The 14,944-nt window shown below is 47.2% G+C and overlaps 5 protein-coding genes across 5 annotated transcripts; 3 read left to right on the top strand and 2 right to left on the bottom strand.

The window, feature by feature from the left end:
- Window positions 1–386: 386 nt before the first annotated feature.
- Window positions 387–1,162, top strand: BO79DRAFT_175023 (RAMP4 family protein). Its single transcript, XM_025679773.1, has 3 exons — window positions 387–561; window positions 625–754; window positions 811–1,162. Exons 1-3 carry the CDS (start codon window positions 559–561, stop codon window positions 915–917), a joined length of 240 nt encoding a protein of 79 aa, XP_025538777.1. The 5' UTR covers window positions 387–558; the 3' UTR covers window positions 918–1,162.
- An 11-nt stretch (window positions 1,163–1,173) lies between these two features.
- BO79DRAFT_246062 (putative AP-3 complex subunit delta) lies at window positions 1,174–4,559 on the bottom strand (the record flags this gene model as incomplete). Its single annotated transcript, XM_025685519.1, has 6 exons — window positions 4,407–4,559; window positions 4,234–4,352; window positions 3,984–4,180; window positions 3,545–3,928; window positions 3,267–3,495; window positions 1,174–3,195 (listed from the first exon to the last, which is right to left on the bottom strand). Coding segments are annotated over exons 1-6 (2,952 nt in total). The 5' UTR covers window positions 4,409–4,559.
- A 770-nt stretch (window positions 4,560–5,329) lies between these two features.
- On the top strand, window positions 5,330–6,779 carry BO79DRAFT_175017 (uncharacterized protein). The gene is made up of 4 exons (XM_025679772.1): window positions 5,330–5,895; window positions 5,945–6,151; window positions 6,212–6,364; window positions 6,424–6,779. Exons 1-4 carry the CDS (start codon window positions 5,527–5,529, stop codon window positions 6,655–6,657), a joined length of 963 nt encoding a protein of 320 aa, XP_025538775.1. The 5' UTR covers window positions 5,330–5,526; the 3' UTR covers window positions 6,658–6,779.
- A 1,313-nt stretch (window positions 6,780–8,092) lies between these two features.
- On the top strand, window positions 8,093–10,884 carry BO79DRAFT_209610 (uncharacterized protein). The gene is made up of 5 exons (XM_025682634.1): window positions 8,093–8,265; window positions 8,321–9,740; window positions 9,811–10,123; window positions 10,237–10,509; window positions 10,582–10,884. The coding sequence occupies exons 1-4, from the start codon at window positions 8,261–8,263 to the stop codon at window positions 10,383–10,385; spliced, it is 1,887 nt and encodes a 628-aa protein (XP_025538774.1). The 5' UTR covers window positions 8,093–8,260; the 3' UTR covers window positions 10,386–10,509; window positions 10,582–10,884.
- A 6-nt stretch (window positions 10,885–10,890) lies between these two features.
- On the bottom strand, window positions 10,891–14,673 carry BO79DRAFT_175012 (SacI domain and endonuclease/exonuclease/phosphatase family protein). Its single transcript, XM_025679771.1, has 7 exons — window positions 14,336–14,673; window positions 14,066–14,270; window positions 12,387–14,016; window positions 12,040–12,339; window positions 11,881–11,990; window positions 11,507–11,832; window positions 10,891–11,422 (listed from the first exon to the last, which is right to left on the bottom strand). The coding sequence occupies exons 1-7, from the start codon at window positions 14,664–14,666 to the stop codon at window positions 11,040–11,042; spliced, it is 3,285 nt and encodes a 1,094-aa protein (XP_025538773.1). The 5' UTR covers window positions 14,667–14,673; the 3' UTR covers window positions 10,891–11,039.
- Between the last annotated feature and the right edge of the window lie 271 nt (window positions 14,674–14,944).

Genomic DNA, 14,944 nt, shown 5'->3' with positions numbered 1-14,944 from the left:
TAATAATTATTTATATATATTTTGAATTACAAAACTATATCTCTATAATTGAGAGAGTTAATGTTATTAAAGATTTGAGGATTCTTGAATGTTCTGAGACTTTTGAGCACCTATTGTACATTATCTATCCTCTAAGAAAGAATTTAGATCATAGGATAATTACTTAATTGCTATACTAATAAAACACCAGCACAATAGTATGTAGCCAGTTATCAGATTAGCAGATTACACATACATACACTGTACACGCAGAACTAAGCATTGATTTGCTAGTCTAAATTGTGACACTGTCGGAGCTGAGCTACCCCTATTCGCACATGACTGGTAGGATTACTCAGCTAGGTATGTGGTCGACTTTCCAGCACATACGGAGTGTTTTGGTACAACGTGGCCTTTTGTAAAGCTAATAACCACCTACAGCTGTGACATGTACTTCTGGAGTCGCTAAGAATTGTCTTGTTACTTTCTATGTGTCTATAGTACCATCGAGTTCACTACTTCCTTTACAGGCATAGTAGTCCTATATCATTTGGTTTCGTTTACACAACGCAGACAGTCATGGTAGTTCATTTAGCCCCGATCGCCTCGAAACGTTGAGCTACAATATATTGACTGAATACCTAGGCTCAAACACCCCAGCAAAGGAAGGCCAACGAAAGGTTCGCGAAGCAGGAATCTGCAAAGCGTGGTAAAGGCAAGACAGTTGTCAAGTCAAAGCAGACTCCAAGGTCGCCTGTGTCCACTGTGTGGGTGGGTATGTTGCGAACTGCTTTACGGCCACCTCAGTCACCAAGGCTAACTTTAGGACAGCCGTTCTCGCGTTCGTTGTCTGTGGAGGAATCTTCCTTGAAGTTCTAGGGATCGTACCGAAGCTTTGGTCCACCGTGGTCGCAAGCATCAGCCGCTTAATGCTCTGAAACCATGAAAGCTTGTAAAGACGATTAAAGTTGCTTTCAAGAACAGCGGCGGCGATAATAGTGATGCACCTAACTGATATCCCGAGTCTCTTGTTTTGCGCGTTCGGTTTTGCGTGCTACCGACGTTTTGGTATCTTATTATTTGTCATGCCGTGAAAAGCGCAGGTCGCATGTGCGGAACTTCGATTAGACAGTACTATGGTGACTACCTGAATTTATTCCTCTTAATTTCAAGTTATATTGATTGACAGTCATCCTCAAGAAGATGTCACCACCCTTTGGTTCTTCGGCCTCTTCTTCTTCGGCTTGCGCTGACTATTTCCATCTACAACTGGTTCATGCTCCTGTCCACTATCCCGAGAAACAGGGACCGTAGTCTTCTTTACCCGTTTCTTCTTTTTGACCAATGTTCCCTCGGAGGGAACCCCTGTTGGATGGACGCGCTCTGACTCCCTTTGCAATTCCAGTCGGAACCTTTCCACTTGCTGCATTGCCTTGGCCATTTCCGCATCATCTTCGGCCCTTGGGGCGCTTCGCGTGTATCCTGAGGATACCCCCTCCTCCCCTAAAGTGAGGCGCTGTAAACCGCTCGAATCCACTAAAAGCGGTGATCGATTTAATTTGCTAAGGGAGTTAGTGTCTTTGACACCAAGCTCCTCTTCGTGTCCGATCATCTCATCCGGGATTACATGGTATCTTCTAAGTCGTGATCCGGCCGTGGACTGGGTCTCTTCAGGCGGGGGAGAAGACATGTGATCGCTGTGTCGTTCTCTCGTTTCACTCAATTTGAGATCAATGATAGGAATGGCGTCGATGTTTAGCTCGCCTTCGTCCGAGATCTGCAATTGGGGGCGGGAGGGCTCAGATATAGCGGCCCACGCATCTTCGGTTCCAATATAAAATGGGTCATCTCGAGTGCGCTCTTTTCGGTAGTGTTTCCGCCTTACGAGGGCAGCCTGATCCTCAACCTGATCCAGTCCGGGGGTCGCAAACGGCATCAGTTGCAAATCATCTGATGTGTTGTCCATGCCCTGCTTATCCGGGACAAATGTCTCTCGACTATAATAATATTCATGGAATGGCAGTTTACTCTCTTTCTCGTGAGAATTTCCATGTTCATGACTGAAGAGCACCCAAAGATCTTCATTAAATGTCTGGTGTAACTGCAGCTCGTCTGGCGATTGAACTTTCTTCTGGGCATTAACAGAGACCGGGTTTAGCTCGAGGCCATCGAAAAGACCAGGAATCACCGAAGATAGCAAAAATGGGGTATCGTGGGTATCTAGACTCGTTGAGTGTGCGGCGTCAGCTGCTAATCGCATAATCTCTAGAAACTCGATGGCCCTTTCCTGCACATTCAAATCTGGATGTGCCCCCAGGGCTTCCAAGAAGTCGATGATTCGGGCCAGATTGAGTGCAACCTCGCTCCTTTTGCTCGAGCTCCAGTCTCGACCACCGCTGCAAACGATTTGGGTGAATATCTTGGGTATAGCTTGGACGTAGAGGGAAAGAGTTTTTGCTGGCAATGAAACGTTGGACACGTCTATTAACGAGTAAAGAGTCTGTCTAGGCGACGAGAGGTATTGAGCATACTCCCCAACGACCCATGCAAGGGGGCCTAGAGCACTATTGTTCGACATTGGTACTCCAGAGAACAGGGTCTGCCTGTTGTCAATAAGAATTAGAGACTCCGCAGCCCTAGTCGCTTCCATTCGAACATCTCGAACACGGACAGCAATATTCCGTATCTCTGAGCCGATTCGGTCCGTTATGTTGCTCTGAGACAAAGTTTCTTGCTCATTATGTGTAGCATTCGTCATAAAGGTATCCTCGCTGTCTGCCGGGAGAAGGGTTACCAGCCGTATCAGCACGTCCACATACCATTCGAAGTCTGTCAGGTTTGAGTAATTGTCAAAGGAGCATATATCTAAAATGCGATGTATGACTTGAACCCTGTATTCTGGCGGCAATATAAGTGGCGCCTTATTCGTCCATTCACTTCGCTGCTTATCATTCTCCCATTCGGGGTATCCATCCCCAGGTTCAAGGTGGCTTCCCTTCTTGAGTGGCCGGGAATCCATAAGCTGGGAAACCAGCCGACCAACGATTGACTGTAGGCTATCACTCGTGACCATTCTTGCTGCAAGCTCAAGTGCTTGGAGACGGATGGATATATCGGCATCATCTAAGCAATGCATTATCACATCCTGTTGCAATGACACTAGGCCTGGATATGTGAGCACGATCTTGTTGAAGGCCAGGAGCGCCACATATTTGACTTGTGCTTCTCTATTAGCCTCTCCTCTGGTTCAATTATTCTCATGTTTGTGTTTTAGAAGGAGCGCTCACGGTTTGGATCCGAGTCAGAAACTACCATGCCCCGAAGTTTGCCAACACACAGACTTGCAATTTCATCCTTTTCTTCGATCCCCGCATCGAAGTCAAGTATACCACCCTGAATCAGACCGTTGATGCACTCATAGAGTAATGACATGGCCGTGGTCGTTTGGATTATGTTCACCAATGGACGGTGCAGCTTTCGTATCAATCGCGGTTCGAGAGGCGTCAAAGTCGCAAACTATGACTGTTAGGAACGTGATATGATCTGAGCATGGGGACCAACGTACGAGCTTTATTATCTTGATGGCCATCCAATTATTACCTCCATCTACCAGCAGCTCAAAGAATCTTGGAGCAAGTGGCAGAAAATCATGAGGTCTCCGCCACCCTAATTCACATACAACGTTGAGCACAGCCGTAGTCACACTGATGTCCTCCTGGTCATCCATGAGCCTCTCCTTGAGCTTAGGCCATGCTAGTTTGAGTGCATCAGGGTAAGCTAAAGCCAGTCTATAGAGACATATGATAGCCTTCTTCCGCACCACAGAATGTGAGTGAGAGATTCGAGATAAGACGTCTGGAAGTAAAGACATTGAGAGGGATGTCGTTGCGATGTTTGGCAGTGTGATCAGTGGAAGGGACATATTCGGTATACTGTGAGACACGAGATCCTATAATATGCTAGTCAGCGGAAAGCTACCACTTCATTGAATGGGAGTCTATGACCTTTTTTAGAAGGTTTGTTGCAAGCATCAGCACCTCTGTATCTGGTCTGAAACTCTGGACTGCTCCGAGGTACCCAGCGCGTTTCTGTAGATACTTCGCGGACGACATGACCTCCAGAACATGGAACGATGCCCACGACATGTCATAACCAAACATCTCCAAGTATATTAGTTTCAGGAGTGCCGTGGCCTTTTTGTCTACCAGGAGTAAGTTTTTGCAAGCCGAGCTGAATGAATTCGTACGCACGTACCCATATCCTGTGATCTGATTTCGGTCTTGCATTCTCGCAAACTATCTTGTATATATTCTTCCTCTGTTCCTTTGTGGTGTCGGAGACCCTTTATAAGATCATAGAGTGATTTTTCAAACCTGGTTTGACCCGGATTAGCATTTAACAAGGATATCAGAGTAATGGGCGCTGACATTGTGCCTGGGCTGATACTGGCGCGCAAACCCCACTGGCATTTGGTAAGCCTTGTTAATGTTGGTTGGATTGATTCTATTAGTACCTGCAGACGTTGGGTTACGTATCTGGTATGAGACACTGGGCATGCGAGGTAGGCGCAGTCACATAAGTAGCTCACGCCATACAGTTTTAAGTACAGACTACGGAGTACTACTCGCGTATCTGCGGAGTAGCTAGTTATCTAATACCTATACCGGGCAGTCGGCGGGTAACATCCCTTCTTGCCCAAGTTGGTTAGTTAGTCAATTAACTGATAATCAACCAATTAAAATGTAGTTTCTAATGCTCAGCTAGTACCCGCGTGTGTCAGCCACCCATGTAACGCCATACAAAAGACAATCTTTCTTATATTAAGCTATATCCATCACAAGATCGTCATAGTAATTGAGATAAAGTACTCCGTGTATATCTTATATATATTATGGCCAATTGCTAGTATATTTATGAATTTCGAATCATGCAGAATATGGTAAGCATAAAATCTAAACATTTAAGCTTCTATAAATAGTATTAATCAATTGTAGATGAAGGACTCTAAAAAAGCTCTATAAGTTACTACAGAGACTAAATGTATCTTTTCGGTATTTCATATTCAAATGGCTTCTACAATTACTGATCTATCTATATCTTATGAAATGACTCTTTTATAGTAAGTACTACAAGGGAGGATGAGAACCACTTACGTACCGTACGTACGTTAACTACATTCTAATTAACTAGATACGGCAGACTGGCAGCTGACTAACAGTGTTACTTAGATCCTATTGGTTTGTTGGGCCATCCATGTACTAAGCAGCCTAACTACTAAGTACTAGTCACGGGAGCTACCAGCATAAAGAAAGCGATACCTTGGTTGATTGATAATGTTGGACAACATGAATACTACCACCTGGCAGCATTGTCGAATCAAATCATTCCCATTCCTGGCTAGCACATCAACAGATATCGGCTCGGATATTCGCATTCTATCCTGATCCAAATATCCTCCTCTCAAAAAAACAAGATCAGAAACTGTCACTGTGGAACGTCGTGGTACCTCTAATACAGTCCTAGCTACTTCATCACCGGCTCCATAACATGCAGACGACTCCTGAGCCCCATCTCGCGAATGGTTCGAATTTAATAACCACTTTTCATCTGGCACAGAAGGCACCTCTCATACTTAAGCGTCAGTCTTCCAGTGTGGAAACGGTCGCACCCTCATCGGTACGAGGGATTGAGAACTATGGTGTAGTAGAGCAACTATTGTTTTCATGCCTACAGTCGGGGGACGACAAATCTGCGCTACTTTGTACTGAGCAACTAGCAGCTCGATTTGGCATGACTGATGAGAGAATAATTGGATTGAGGGGCATGTATGAAGAAGCGGTCGCTGAGAATCCTACCAGACTTGAAGAATGCTTGCAAACATATGACCTCGCGCTTTCCGAAAACCCCGTAAACTTGGTCCGTCCTTCCTGCCACTCAACAGACTCGATGCTAATCTACAAGGAAGCCCGTACTAAAGCGTCGGATCGCGCTCCTACGCTCGCTGTCCAGGCCTGTGGATGCCATTTCTAGTCTCATCAACCTCCTAGACGCAGTCCCAACAGATGCGGAGGCTTGGTGCGAACTTGCAGATCTCTACCACTCTCAGGGGATGAGCTCACAGGCAGCTTTCTGTCTTGAGGAGGCTTTATTAATTGTGCCAAATTCTTGGAATGTATGAATATAGGACCGTGGGAAGGGCAGTGAGCCGAAAGCTGATTCAATCCACCTTTAGATTCATGCGTTCCTCGGCGAAATCTTGTATTCGGGTGCCTGTGCTTCCGAAACAACGGATTGTTCCCAGCTTTTGGAGGTGTCGATACATCATTTCTCTCGCAGCATAGAACTCTGCACCGATTATTTGCGGGGATTTTACGGATTGGTCTCAGTAGGGCCCCCAATATCTTACCTTGATCGGTGTTGAATACAAGACTGATGCTGAAGCAGGCGACGTCCCTACTGGGAAGGAACAGACGTCTAATGGATCACTCACGTGACTCTTCACCGGCTCAAGCAAGCCTTACTGACAAACTCCTCGACGAGCTGACCCTTTTCGCAAGAAGCAGACTCGATGAGATTGTGAGATCCCGTTCTTCAGACCATCAGGCTTGGAAGGATAACCAAGGCGAGCTCATTGCGGCGAAGGAGCTCCTTCACCGGCTTGACAAATCTCCCCTATAGCCTTTCTGTCACGTAAATTGGGTGTCTCGTGGCGCTCTGCAATTATGATAATAGTCCGTTAGCTGTCGAGCCCACAATAGTTAAGCATTGCTCTCCAGCAAATAGATAGGTAAACGTTTTTCTTCCCATATATATCTCTTACAAACATCGCGAATAGCTTGACATCAGGTCTAAGATGGCCTATATGTCTTCCTATCTCTCTAAACACCACTGCCCGGTTGTTATTCATTCTTCGCAGTTATTCTTGCTAATTCAGTTTGTGTCTAGAGAGCGGATCCTTCTAGAATCTGTGGCATGACAGCGATGAACTTGCTTTGGATTCAAACCGGTGGAGCTCGTCTTATGCCATCGGGCGCGTAAAACGGGTTGATCTTGTACTTTGTGTGAATGTTGCCCTTTGTAATTATGGGTCTATACTTCGTAGTGACTAGTAGTACTGTGTAGTAGGGCCGATCGAATCGCGCCGTCACACCTCGCAGGTACGGTAATCAGTTGTTACCAGGCATTCGAGTTGACTAGGCGTCTTTGCGAACCTCCCATTCGACACTGACGTACTTAACGACGCATGCAATCCTGATTTCCCCTGCTTATCTATCACTGTACCTGAAGAGTGACTATTTACTTCTTGGTGTATATAGGTAATAGCTACATACACACACCTGACCTTGAAAGATACAAAAAGTGCACTGAAGTTACTGACAGACACATACACACACACAAAGACACAAAGTGGGGATCTGTTGCAAGTAGCCTGGCACTCTGGTGGGTAGCACTCTGTTAGTCCTACGTACCAGTATCATTAGTGGAGACCGAGTACGGAGTACAATACCTCAATTCGACATGGAAATGATTGGGCATTTGGGCAGCGGACTGGCTAACACCTGAAGGGAGAGAGGGCTGCCAGCTCAGTGCCTAATAATACCTTAATAATAGCCGTGACGCCATCTTAAAATAAAAACTTGCCCTCGATTTATGTCTGGCTTGCCCGAAGATCCACTACCGAAATCCCAGTAGGCCCAAACAGTTGATCTAATCGGGCCGTCAACTCTGCATTCTTCGTTCGTTATATTTTCCCCGTGACAAGGTGTTTCGTCCCATCCCCGCTTCGTGCTTCCCTGCTGTTCATTCCGGACTCGTTGCGCTATATGCGAGACGCTCCCTTCCTCTTTCATTCCTATTTGCTTTGTTGCCTAGCCTCAGACTCGAAGTCCTGCTGTGCTCCGCAGCTGATGGGCACCCGATCCCACTAAATTTCAACCTTAAATTCCACATCCAATTGCACACCTGGGAAATCTCATTTGGATGGTACTCGCCACTATCAGACATAAACAATGAATACTACCTTTATACCCCTCGGCCATTAAGGGTTAGGACGTCTCATACAACTCAGGCTAGTCTGCAATTACCCAACTCGTGAAATACATATAACAGTCAACTCATCTCGAGCCTGATTGCCGCCGTTCAATCAACACCGGCGCATTTCGGATACCTTGAAGTATCCCACTCGTTTCGCTGATTTGAACTCATTGCGTTACTCTGTACAAAAATTGAATTCCAGAAGTGAGGGTAATGAAACGGAATCAAGGACTTCTTGGCATCCATCATGACGTGTGTCTCATCCCAAAATGAAACCTGATAGTCACGCCAACTAACTTACCTGCAGGCTCAATATTACCATTGGTCCTAGCGCACACGGTTCAGACCGTTCCTCCATAACTGATGAGGAGGATTCCTCTGGAGTACAGGTATCTCCAATCTCCGACTCTGAAAGCCACGGCTACAATGAACCTTATGAAGAATGGGCGCATCTCACGTATCCCGACGAATTAAAGCCGTCCGATTCAGCATCACGGCCCCGGACGTCACGTCATCCTCGCCCTCACAGTACGATACGTGGCCCGACCTCAACCACAAGCCGCCGACACTCAGCAAGACGACATATGGTTCAGGAACGGGACGCGTACACCCGTCGTTCTCGCCGACATCCTTCGCCAGATTCGCCTGAAAGCGCAGACTCGGCGGATGAGTACGGAGGGCCTTATGGTCACACAGCACAAGAAAGACGATACTGGTCAACTGTGCCTCAAGTTCCGGGCTACGCCCGCAGTTCGTCACCTGGGCAGTCATATGTTTATCCTACCGGGCCTGGTATGCCCCACGGGCAGTTCATGCACCCACCTAGTTTCCCCTCTCCATCAGACCAACTTGTCAGACTAGGCCATAATGGTCAAGGCCCCCAGCAGACGGCGTACCCTCACCCTGTTTACGGGTATGGCGCTCAGTTACAGCAACCTCATGGCCCTCCTATACCCCCATTCTTCGTTCACGAACATCACCCCGGTCATCATGCACACCAACTTCCGACAGCATCCCATGGCCGAGGAGAGGGTAACAACCCACCTCAGCGCGCAATGTCTCATATGTCGACTCATGGTCCCCCTCCATATGGTGGGCCACCTTTGAGCCCTCACGAACTGGTCCCTTATGGCTCAGGGGGTTATTACCCTTATCGGGAACCATATTCAATGGTTCCTGGGATGATCCCTCCATACTTCAACCCCTATCCACGCGTGCCTTCTCCAAGTCAAGTCGAGTCGCCCGAGTCGCCCGCCCCCGCCCCTGTTGATACAGTGAAGGATGAGGCTATCGCAAGGTTGGAGAAGTTGATAATGGAAGAAAGGACCGAACGTGAGGCCCGTGAAGCCCGGGAAGCTGCTCGACAAGCCGCAATCGAGCAAGAGGCCGCAGAACAAGCCGCCAGAGAGGAACGAGCTGCATATGAAAAGAAGATCACAGAGGAGGCTGCAGCGCGAGCTAGAGCAGAGGCCGAGCAAAAAGCTGCTGAAGAAGCCGCAAAAGCAAAGCAAGAGGCGGAAGAAGCGGCGGCGGCAGCGGCGGCAGAAGCAGCGGCAGCAGCAACAGAGGCTGCGAATGCAGCAGCGGCAGAGGCAGTCGCCGCAGCGACAGCAGCAGCAGCGGCAGCCGCAAGCCCACCTCCTCCAGAGAAGAAAAAGCCTATAAAGTTCAAGGATGCTATAGGAAGAAAATTCAGTTTTCCTTTCGACTTATGCTGCACTTGGCAGGTAATGCGCATCCCGCCCCATGCATTATATGTCTTGAAAGAATGTATATCTGACTACAGTATCACTTAAGGGAATGGAAGAACTTATACGTCAAGCTTTTCTTCATATCGAGATAATCGGACCTCACGTTGCCGAGGGTCACTATGACTTGATAGGACCCAATGGTGATATAATTCTTCCCCAGGTCTGGGAGACAGTCATTGAGCCCGACTGGACTATAACGATGCACATGTGGCCTATACCCGAGAAGCCAAAGACCCCCGAGCCTGCCCCGCCACCTGAACCAGTTCCTCAAGAGCCGCCCCCTCCCGAGGTTCCAGAAACGCCCTCTGAGGAAGCTGTCATTGTACTTGAAGAGCCCAAAAAGAAGCCGGAGCCGGCAGGTACGAAACCCAACCAACCCCCTCTTATATTTTCTGTTATATTGAATCAATCTTTGATTATCGTCATACACATGCTTCTTCTGATCTCATACGTCCCACTAATGAATTCATAGGTTCCAAAAAATCACGCACCAAGGCCTCTGACCCCGGCCCACTTGCATTGTGGATGGTTGGTGGTAATCGTTTGCGCCTAAACAAGGCTTTAAAAACGGGAAAAAAGCCTAAAGCAGTCTATCACGGAATCTCTTGCCGTGTCATGTGAAGTTTCTCGGGTTTACGGTCTGTACTCACATATCACATATCCGTCTGTCTATATGTGTATACGATCGGACTGGACTATTTTTGAGGAAGCAGCTCCATCCAGATTCGGGAGATATCAACACGAGGTTCGTGTCATTCATTACACCATAGCCCATCACGAAGTTCAGGAATACTAACCGGATCATTGTCTCATACAGTAGTACTTTGTGTGACATGTGTTGTGAATCTCGAGCTTTCTTCACTCTTGTCTGCTTTAGTCGGGGCATGGCTTTTCCTCTCGATTATTCGGGATTGGTTTCTCATGCCCCTGGGGTTGGCTGATGATATCTCTATACTTCATTTTCTTCATGCCTCCTTCCATCCCCCAATCTTTCTCTTTCCTTGTCTACTTCGGCAGTAACCTGCTATCCATGTCATTGTTTTAGAACTCCACCATCAGATGTTTCTTATATCGAATACGAACATGTACATATACCCATAGAGTATTGCTTGTGACCGAGTGTTATATAACATGTCTATCTATTTACCAGAGCTTTCAATTTTCCTTCAAGCCACCTTACAGGCGCCTAGATGCAATACAAACCAAGTCAATGAAGGGCGCCGAGTAATCTGGTATCTAACTATCACAGCCCTACAAATGAAGTCACAAGACGTGTCACTCGGGTGTAAGCGGCCTCCAATTTAGGTCATCGCTAATGGCCTCCCCAAGAAGGTCTTTCGTATTCGTATTTGGTCCTCTTTCCGGAGATTCAATGCTTACACTGGGAGAATCCAGGTCTCTCCGCTTTTGCTCGAAAACACATTGGTCATCCGTGAGCCGCGTTTCCGTTGAAGCGTCCCTGTTCCGCAGGAAAGACTTGGAAACGGTCCGTGGTGGCAACCGAGGATTTTCCGCATTGGTGTTGCTGTTGCTTTCGGCAAGTAGAGGGGTAGGACACCAATTAGCAGGCCCGTCACATAAGAAGGGATTCGAGTCCCGATGGATATTTAACACATAATCCTTGGCCGGGGGGGCTAACTGCGACTTCACAGGGATGCCTTAAGCATATAGATCAGTATATTTGTTCGAAGAACGGTCAAGGGTTGATGTGTACGTGATATTGGTTCTGTAACCTAACATACCTTGGTTTAACCACCATTTATATTGCTCAGAGCTAGCAGGTGGAAGTTCCGAAGCAATGTGGTCAAAAGCTATCAACTCACCATCCACTTTTTGTACCTGAGTCGTCATGTCACCGAGCCTGAGATTGTTTTGTCGTTCTTTGTATAGGGATTGCTGGATCTTGCTCTTTCGGGCCTCATCGACAACATTGATTATGCATGTAAACACAGCCCAGACTGGGCGATGATCCGAAATTCGGAGATCTGCAGAGCCATAATCTATTTGTCGGAGATTGGTTCCTCTCCAAAGAATCCGGTCACACCATGCGGGAATACGCGCCTTTTCCCTATAAGCGGTTAGCTACCTTCGAATATATCGTCAACAGGGCCCTTACGAGTCATCATAGTCATTTCTACCGATATTATATTTGTAAGTCGGCGGGAAGCTAATAGGCCCTTCCGTGTAGAATTGGAAAGCCCTACCCGCCACCATCTGTAAGTTCAACTGCGCTTTGTTAATGAAGGTCCACAGGCCTTGCAAGAGAAGCACAAACCTGATCATTATCGTATAGCGTCTGAAAATCTCTTTGCTGCACAAGCTCCCTCGCTTTCTGATTACTCAGACCAATGCGATAATTGAAGTCCCCTAGCCATATGACAGCATCATGGTCCTCGATTGATCTGTTCCTCAAAAACCTCAGACCGCGAAGAATAGTCTCATAGTCTCTATTCCTCTCGTCGTAGTTCGCAAAGCCAGCAGCAAGATGGGCGGTAACGAAGCAAAGTCGAGTGTTAGAATATTCAAAGCGGATGGCACAGCCTCCTTTATTACCAGCCATTCCCGAAAGGCCCGTCTATGCGGGTCAGCTGAAATGTCTCACAGAGTACTGAGGATTCATACCTTTTTAACGTTTCCCTCAACATTTTTTATATCGCTTAAAGCATCTTCTCTCGCATATATCATCAAAGCAGAGCCCACAAGTTGGCCACTTCGCAAGAGGACATACTTGGGAGTTCCCATGGCCTCTGCACGTTTGTTGAGGCAGGTGTGTACTGCAATCTCCCACGCCTTACGGGTGGTAGGGTCTGTGGACATTATCTGCTGTGGACTTAACGTGACGATTTCTTGAAAACCGACGGCGTAAATCAGGGGGTCATCGGCCTGAGAATCGTACTTTGGGAATAACCATGCCCTCAAATCACCATCGGGTCCTTCATGGCGCCCATTGACATTAAATGTTCCCGTCCAAACCGTGACAGATTTAGAATAAGAAAATTCCTCAGAGCGTTGACTTAGTTCCTCTAACACGAGATCATTGATCGGGTCGTAAAGATGTACTGGAACTTGGTCTGTCAACCGTCCCAATAGAAGATCAATTGTGTTTTGACGGGCCTTGTCCGCGAAGTTGTTGACATAGATCCGGGTAGCTGTTTTGCGCGCATCGGCGAGTGCCCCAGCAATGGACATTTTCCCGTGTCTTGTGAATGAGCTTTTCAGAGCACCGGTTCCAGCGTACATTTTTGATAGCGCATCTCCATTATCTGCCCAGAGAGTCGAGTGGCGCAGTTGCAAATCGGGGCTTATCGTTCCTCCTTGTTGACTGAAGAATATTTCAAGCGCCATTGAACTGATGATTGTTTGTACTAGGTTAGTCCTGTCGAGACAATCCAGGCAATTTGTTCTGAAAACCCCCTCTTGTTGCAGGATTACAGGTGCATTTCTTGACGCATGGTGCTTGTCATATAGAGCTACCGGTCCAATTTCGCCGGATTGAAAATATGCGAATCCTTGTAAAGAGTCGAAGATTTCTTGCCTTATCTGAGAGCTAGCTCCATATCCCAATGGCCCTCGCGCTTCCGCATGGAAATCAAACTCTGTTACCTGCAGCAGAGTGTGATCCGATGAATGCTTATTGAGTGGGCTATTCTGTAAGTGGTTCCGGAACCTTGCCGTGAGACTATATTCACCGGACTTCAATTCACTGAGAAGGTTAACCACATGAATTGCTCCATAATCTAGTTCAAGAGATCTGAAATGTTTATCGAAGGCATGCTTTGTTGCCTCAACAGATCTGGTTATCTCGATCTTTTGCTGACCAGGAAGGAACCCTGTGGCCTGCTCCCAGAATATAGGCACTGAGCCACGAACCTGAACATAGGAAAAAACAATGTCAGGTGGAATCCAGAGTATGGTCTCTGTTTCCACGAAATTGGCGACATGACCATCGTCATCGATGCCTCGGGAATTAAATCTCGTACCAGCACGCCGAGACGACTGGCGCGATATTATTGTTAATGAAGACGGAAGGTGCGTTTTGCGGGTACCAGGCAAGAGTTGAGTAGAGGCAGGAACAGTCAATGTCCCACAGTATCCCCGTATGACGCACGTCAGAATTTGAGAGGAGTCGAGATGCTGCTTTTCAACCGAAGACAGCTGATTTCTAAAAAGGAGAAGTGGGTGTATCATGTACGAATTCCACAGCATGTCTCGATCAAGAGACTCTATGTCAAAAATTCCCGTTTCGTCTGAGCTAGAGTTCATTAGTTACGGTGCCATTTGACAGAAAGGGGTTAACTCACCGGTCCTGCAATCGATCAGTTAGATTGAACTCACAGCTGTAGTAGAAGCTGCCGTCACTTAAAAGCTTCTTTAGAGCTAGGAAGGGAAAGTCTGGATTCGTCTCTTTGCTCTCAAAGTTGAAGTCATGGTCGGGGTCCTGACCAGCGATGGAGGACTCCAATTCGTAGTCAACTTTGTCATCGTATTTCGAATGATTTAGGCAGACTTCTCTTTAAGGTCAATTTCTGCACGACAGTGATGACCAACAGAGACCACTGGGGGGGGCTTACAGAAATCCACACTGTGTATTCTCAGGACAGTCTCTCCAGGCCTGATGGATGCGGCCTTGGAGGAGCCAGTGACCACGCAGAGAAAAACCTCATTATCTAGTGTAACCAATCCGAGAGTCCCATGTCCATCACCAATGACCCTATAGCCTTTCAGATCCACAGATGATAGGGGAGCAAATTCAACCAAGCAGCGCGGCGTAGTCTTGAGATGAGACGCAGTGTTGACCTCCGCTCCTGCCAAGCTATGGCGAAAGATAAGTACGTATTCAGATGTGGCTAATGCAATAGTACGATATGGATAATTTTGAGTATAAATGCGTAGCCCGGACATTGTTAACTTATGACTGGATCCTCCTCGGTCCTCATGATGGAGCGCTCAACTTAAGTCCAGATTGCAGCACACGCTTCGGTTGGCACTCTCAAAGCTTGGCACTCTTGCTACCAACAATGCGGTGCGGTCTTTAGTTTGCATGAGCGAGGGCTAGCAAGAAGTGTTGTGAGAGGTACAGCGATAATGCGAATTTTGCATTGAGACTACATCGGTATTCTAGGACCGAATCTTGCCTACTTTGTAGGTAATGCAGAATCTATACTGAAGCGGATGCAATA

The sequence above is a fragment of the Aspergillus costaricaensis genome (genome assembly GCF_003184835.1).
Source record: "Aspergillus costaricaensis CBS 115574 unplaced genomic scaffold BO79scaffold_19, whole genome shotgun sequence".
Taxonomy (NCBI): Eukaryota; Fungi; Ascomycota; class Eurotiomycetes; order Eurotiales; family Aspergillaceae; genus Aspergillus; species Aspergillus costaricensis.
This window is presented reverse-complemented; position numbering and strand designations above follow the sequence as displayed.